General features: G+C 39.7%; 1 protein-coding gene across 1 annotated transcript; it reads left to right on the plus strand.

Moving 5' to 3' along the window:
* Positions 1–237: 237 nt before the first annotated feature.
* Positions 238–6,205, plus strand: Ifit2 (interferon induced protein with tetratricopeptide repeats 2). Its single transcript, XM_070021153.1, has 2 exons — positions 238–388; positions 2,784–6,205. The coding sequence occupies exons 1-2, from the start codon at positions 384–386 to the stop codon at positions 4,168–4,170; spliced, it is 1,392 nt and encodes a 463-aa protein (XP_069877254.1). The 5' UTR covers positions 238–383; the 3' UTR covers positions 4,171–6,205.
* Positions 6,206–7,296: the final 1,091 nt, after the last annotated feature.

A 7,296-nucleotide genomic window follows, 5' to 3' on the forward strand; every position in this document is an offset into this window, starting at 1 on the left:
TGAAGGGAATAGACTAGAAACTGGTGGGGAGGTTAGCTGGGATTCCTAGGGATGATACATAATGGTGAGGATGGTTTCACAGGACTTCAGGGAGGGCCTTTGTGAAGGTTGGAAACCTTGCCTGTCACAGCTCCAGATCTCAATCAGTTCTGACTGGCTGCACAGGGCCTCTCCCTGAAGGAACTGGCTCTTACTCAAGAGAAAATTCACTTTCTAGTTTCAGTTTCTTTGCTGACATCAACTTCACCAAAGCAGGAAAAGAAACCAGAAGCTGTTGTATATTGCTCTCTAGCCTTCATAAGAAGCAGAGGAGGAACATTTCTGAAGAGAGTGGCAGCCTGAACTGAGCCCTTCAGAGCGGTTGAAAACTGCCGGCATCAACCATGAGGTGAAGCTTCTTCTCCCTTCTCTGTAGGCTGAGACCGTGTCTATGTTGCTGTGGAATGCAAGTTCTGAGCTCTATGGTCCAGAGCAAGGCCAGCTCTGTTTAGAGTTTATTTAATCACCTTATTGGACTTCTGTCTTTATAGCTGTAAATCTGTGCTGTTAAATCTGTGCTGTTTACTGGTGCTCCTTTGTTTCTTCCTCTGATTTCACTGTGCAGCCCCGATGGGCATCTGCAACTCTGCCTCCTTGGGAACTGAGAGCTGAGATCTGAGACAGAATTAGGCTGAAATATGTTTCATATAGCTTGTTTGTGAGCGACCTTCTTGTACAGATGTGTCTGAAGGACTCAGTTCTGTTTCTTGTTTAAATGCTTTAATTGGTGGATGTTTATAAAAGTATTATTTAATTTAAAAAAAGTTAAGGATTTAGTTTCTTCAGAGTTAAATGGTACTCAGATTCCCAACCTCATTTCCTGTGGAAATGAATTTAACTTTTAATACCATTGTCAGTGTCTAGGCTGTTAACTAAAGAGCCCAGGAAACAAGTATCAAGAATTAGCCTTTCTGATGTATTATTCCTCTAAATATAAATCCAAGTTCAAGCAGTGACTGTGGACATGAATTCAGTGCTGCTTGGAGAGATGTAATTAAGTATATTTACTGAATATCTCTCTACTGTACAGCTGCTATGTTTTATATCTTAGAGATATAAAACTGTTTCTTTTATGAAGTGAAAAAGAGCTCTGTGTGTGTGTGTATGTGTGTGTGTGTGTGTGTGTGTGTGTGTGTGTGTGTGTGTGTGTGTGTGTGAAGGAAATACTCCAATAACCTCACCAAGAAGGGGGCTATTTCAGATTGGTTCTGGGCTTTTCAAAGGGAGATTGTTGTTATTAAGAAGTCCAATACCAAACCACTCTCCTGTCCCCATCTACTGGAGGTATTGTAATGATTTTCTTTTTCTCTAAAGAAAAGGTGGGTCCTTCCAAGAAACTCCTGCTCCTTTTCCCTCCTTTTTGTGCTTTTGTTCTTGTTGTTTATTCTAGACAGAAGTTAAGTCTCCATTTATATGAAGAAAAAGAGACACTGCTTTAACATTCCAGCAGTGCCTCACAAAAAATGATCCCCAGAGGACTAGAATAGGAGGATATGGGGGTGGGGGGTGGTGACTCTGTGCACCCACAATCTGCAGCCTGCATAAAAGAATGGTGTGAGTCCTCCAGGATAGGGCCACCATCACAGTACACAACAGTCTTTCTGTTTGAAGAAAAAAGCGGCAAATAGAAAGGGGGAGGAAGACTTGTGTGGACATTCAGACCAGGTGTGTGATCCTCCCCACTCCTCCCCTGAGGTTATCTAGGTGTCTAGTGGTTGTATATGTTAGAATTCATCATGTGCAGAAGGTTGTATAGCTTCTGAAAAAAAAGGCTGAATTATAGATACCATAAAACAATTGAGAGAAAAAAGAGCAATATTCATAGGACACCAATGCATTTTTTAATCGTTGGTTTGTTTGCTGGGTTTCTTTGTTTGTTGCTTATTCATTTATTTATAAATTTATTTATTTTGAGAACAATCCTGAAGGAATTCTTTAAGAGAATGGCAAATCTTTTTTTTTTTTTTGGTCGGTCATGGGACTTGAACTCAGGGCTTGAGCACTGTTCCTGAGCTCTTTTGTTCAAGGCTAGTACCACCTTGAGCCACAGTTGAGAATGGGAAAATTTAAAAAATGTTTCTAAGGACACCTTAAGGAAAACAAGTTAGTTGTTCCATAAGAAAAGAAGCTGTCCAGGCTGGCCTTGAACTCCCAATCCTTCTGCCCAGGCCTCCTAAATGCTGGGATTACAGACTTGTACTACCATGCCCAATAAATGTAAACTCTTAAAGTTGGAAATAAAAACTCTCCACAATTTGGAAAAAAAAAAAAAAAAGAAAAGAAGCTGTTTGCCTCAAAAACTCATACAACACTACCTCTTACCCACATTCTAAAAAGAAACATCATAAGAGGACAAAAACAATTTCAATAGAAAGTTGAAATGCTATCTGCAGAATGATTCATAGGTCTGCTTGTTGAAACACAGAAATTACCAGTCTTTAAAGTATAATGTGTCGGACTTTGCTTCCAGTTTAAGACATTGCCAACATAGATAACGAGCAAATTATGAGATGGTGTGCTACTGAAAACTAAAAAAGAGAAATGAATAAAAATGAAAATGACTGAAAATAAAATGCATGTGGTTAAAATAGAATAGTTGAACAAGAATAAAGTATGGAATGTTAAAGGAAACGGGCACAGCAGAAAGAACTGATATTTACTCACAGTAAACCAATTTTATGACCTATGAATCTGTGCTGTCAGTCTAACCGTTTTTTTTTTTCTTTCCTGCTTTTGTCCTGTAGTGAGACCACTAAGAAATCCTTGGAGAGCAGCCTACAACAACTAAAATGCCATTTCACCTGGAACTTGCTAGAGGGAGAAAATTCCTTGGATGAGTTTGAGGACAGAGTGTTTAACAAGCATGAGTTTCAGAACAGTGAGTTTAAAGCCACAATGTGTAACATTTCGGCCTACATAAAGTACCACAAAGGCCAAAACATGGCAGCTCTGGAATGCTTACGACAAGCTGAAGAGTTCATCCAGGCAGAGCATGCTGCCCAGGCAGAAATCCGAAGTCTAGTCACATGGGGAAACTACGCCTGGGTCCTTTACCACATGGGCCGACTCTCTGAAGCTCAGACTTATGTCGACAAGGTGAAAGAGGTCTGCACGAAGTTTTCCAGTCTTTATAGAATTGAGAGTCCTGAGCTTGATTGTGAGGAAGGGTGGGCCCGGCTGAAATGTACAAACCAAAATGAAGTGGCCAAAGTGTGCTTTGAGAAGGCTCTGGAGAAGAAGGCAAAACACCCAGAATTCACCTCTGGATGGGCCATAGTGAGCTACCGTCTGGATGTCCACCCACCAGTGCAGAACTCAGAAGGTGCTTTGAGGCAAGCTCTTGAGTTGAATCCTAACAATCAGTATGTTAAAGTCCTCTTAGCTCTAAAACTCCAAAATATGAATGAAGGACAGGAACTAGTTGAAGAAGCCATAAAGAAAGCCCCAGGTGCAATCGATGTGTTATGTAGAGCTGCAAAGTTTTATCGAAAACAAGGGGCCCTGGACAAAGCAATAGAGCTACTTAGAAAGGCTTTAGAGTACATGCCAAACAATGCTTATTTGCATTATCATATTGGCTCCTGCTATAGGTCACAAGTCCTCCAAAGAGGAGAGAAGGCAATGAATGTGGAAAGAAAGCAATTTCTAGTAGAACAAGCTATAGATCATTTAAGGAAAGCTGAAGAGCTCAATGTGAATATCTTTCAAACAGATAGCTATCTAGCTAATCTTTATACCATTGCAGGTCAGTACAAAGAAGCAGAGTTTTACTTCCAAAAAGAATTTAGCAAGGAACTTGGTCCTGTATCTAAACAACTTCTCCATCTGCGTTATGGCAATTTTCAGCTGTATCAAATGAAACATGAATACAAAGCCATCCAGCAGTTTATGGAGGGTGTGAAAATAAACCAGGAATCAAAGGAGAAAGAAAAAATGAAAATCAAACTACAAAAACTTGCTAAAGCACAGCTTTCCAGAAATGAAGCTGATACAGAAGCTTGGCATGTCTTAGCATTTCTTCAGGACTTAGGTGGAGAAGTAGAGCAAACTGATGAAGACTCTGAGATGGATGCAAACTCTGGAAGCCATGTACCTTCTGCATCATTAGATGAGATGGAGAATGAAGAATAATGGACATGGTGCCCATAAATCACCTCCCATCCATAAGGCTGGATGGAGGTTGAAACCCCTCAACAACTCACTGTGCAAAGTTTTGTTTTGGTGTTTTGTTTTGTTTTGTAGGTTGTATGGCTTGAATTCTGGGCCTGAGTGCTACCCCTCAGCTCTTCCGCTTAAGGCGAGCACTCTACCACTTGAGATATAGTACCACTTCCAGTTTTCTAGTGGTTTATTGGAGATAAGAGTTTCACAGACTTTCCTGTCCCAACTGGCTTTGAACCATGATCCTCAGATCTCAGCCTCCTGAGTAGCTAGCATTACAGGCATGAGCCACTGGCACAGGGCAGCAAAGTTTTTAACTGGAATGATATAAACATGTATGAAGACATTGCTCATTGTAGTGGATCAGTATTACGGGAGAAATTTTCTATGCCAGATATGTGCACCTCCATTTCTGGGTCATGAAGAGTACCGGGAGAAAGACCACTTGGGGCATGTATCCAAGAAACTTAGCAAACAGCCTGTTCAACTCTTATATCTAGCAGATGAAGTGACATGCTTTACTCATCTTCCATGGAATGATGACTTAGACTTATTTCTATGATTATGTTTGTGTAGATCAGCTAGAGCTTTCACCCATTTCTCTATACTTTGGATTATTTTTTAAAATTCATCACTGGCTGGTCCTGCTTCACCATTTATGTTCCATGTTAAATGAAAATCAGAGGGCACAAAGCCTAGATGGTACTTCATATATCATCATCTTCTTCTTCATCTTCTTCATCGTCATTTCCTCTCTGTGTATTTCTCTCATTTCTGTCTCTGTTTTTATTCTCTTCTCCTCCTCCTTTTTTTCTCCTTCTCCTCTTCTTCCTCTTCCTCTTCAGTCAATCCTCAATCTACAGAGTCTCATTCAACAGGAGTTCTATTAATTGAGGTACCCTCATAGTTTGAAGACAGAGAACAGATCAGATCCAAAAAGTTCCTATCTGGGATAACCAGGTCTCAGGCAAACCCATGAATGACTTCTGGGAGGTGTGAGGGAGAACTTTACAACCTCTTATAATTCTAACACTTCAGGAAAAGAAGAAGGAAAAGTCTGTACTATGTACTAACAATTGAAATATACATTTCTTTAAATCTTGTGTGTAATCTCAGGAGGCATAGACAAAGAGTAATCAAAAGAAAGAATAATGGGTGTTGATTAATCTTTGTAGATTATGTTAGTCACATAGACACACTTTCATTTGTTAGCCACTGTTAGGAAATTTTCTATGTAATAAGAGTTGTTTTTTCAAAATGCCTTGATGAACCCATCTTTGAGATCACAGGAAAACAGCCAATGGGTGACTAAGGCCTAGAAGAAAGTCATAGGCAGTATCATTGATAGTGATGGCGATATAAACGCGTCTTTGAAAAATCTTCCAAGATCCTTAAACATGATGACATGTTTGTGATGGCTGTGATTTTCTAAGTACACATTGCATAGACAAGGTGTTGAGGTCGGTGTGAACCAAAACAGAGTCAGCTGGACCAGCCTGAGACCCTGATTCACGATCTGTGTGGAAATTTTTTTTGGCATTAGTTAATAATTAAACATATCACAATGCTTCTTATTAAGTAATTTAAACATGTCATAGTCAAAGACTTTTTTGTTTATTCTGGGTTTGGGCACTGTCCCTGTGCTCTTCTGCTCAAGGCCAGCACTCTACCACATGAGCCACAGCGTCACTTCTGGTTTTCTAGTGGTTTATTGGAGATAAGAGTCTCAGGGACTTTCCTGTCAAGGCTGGCTTTGATCCTCAGATCTCAGCCTCCTGAGTAGCTAGGATTTACAGGCATGAGCCACCAGTACCCGACACTCAAAGACTTTTAAAGTTAACAATTACAACTAGTTATACAAAGTTCCTGTTATTATCTATATAAAAATAATGTTGGATGTGTGTGAGATCATCAGTGTATACTGTTTATCTTTCTGGAAAAAGTGATACCATTTATTATTAAATAACTTACCTGTGATAGAAAATAAAACAGTTTTAGTACCTTCTTTCAGACTTAAATCTTTTTTTTATATTTCATTTTATTTTATTTGAGAACATACTGTACAGAGGGGTTACAATTACATGGACAGGATAATGCATACATTTCTTACCAAGCATTGCAGCCTCCTCCTTTGTTTACCCTTCACCTCCCTTCCCAGCCTCCCCCCTCCCCCCTACCCAATCATACACCCCTCCCCCCCCACACACCGACATTGTAAAGCTGGTTTTGACATGACATTTTGTACTTCTCATTGCTGCAACAGGTCCACCTGAATCCTTAAACGACTTGTTTGTCCCCATCTCCTCCACATGTTATACTGACATCAAATATAGTGAAAGTGGGGGTTACACTGTGGGGGAGGGACATACAAAGCAACAAAGAAATAATCTTATAAATGCATTAGAAACACATGCATGAAAGAAACAAAAACATTAAAATACATATTTAAGGGTTCGTTTTCCCAACATCACATTATCTGACCTTTTCCGCTTGACTCATACCTATACTAGATATTGCAAATAAGGGAAACCATGGGACCTATGCTTCTTTGGGCCTGGCTTACTTCACTTAATATAATTTTTTCCAAGCCTTTCCATTTCCTAACAAATGGGGCAATGTCATTCTTTCTGATGGAGGCATAAAATTCCATTGTGTATATATACCACATTTTCTTGATCCATTCATCTACTGAGGGGCATCTGGGTTGGTTCCATATCTTAGCTATGGTAAATAATGCTGCAATAAACATAGTTGTGCTGGTAGCTTTAGTGTGGTCTTTTTTGTAAACATTAGGGTAAATGCCCAAAAGTGGGATTGCTGGGTCATAGGGGAGTTCTATGTGAAGTCTTTTGAGGAACCTCCATACTGCTTTCCAAAGTGGTTGAACAAGTTTACATTCCCACCAACAATGAAGTAAGGTTCCTTTCTGTCCACATCCCCTCCAGCATCTGTGTTGTTAGAGTTCTTGATTTTTGCTGTTCTAACTGGAGTGAGGTGATATCTCAATGTTGTTTTGATTTGCATTTCTTTTATGGCTAGGGATGTTGAACATTTCTTCATGTGTCAGACTTAAATCTTAAGAACAAGTACTGCAAA

This window comes from Dipodomys merriami, unplaced genomic scaffold (assembly GCF_024711535.1).
Source record: "Dipodomys merriami isolate MVZ:Mamm:240054 unplaced genomic scaffold, mDipMer1.0.p SCAF_14, whole genome shotgun sequence".
Lineage (NCBI taxonomy): Eukaryota > Metazoa > Chordata > Mammalia > Rodentia > Heteromyidae > Dipodomys > Dipodomys merriami.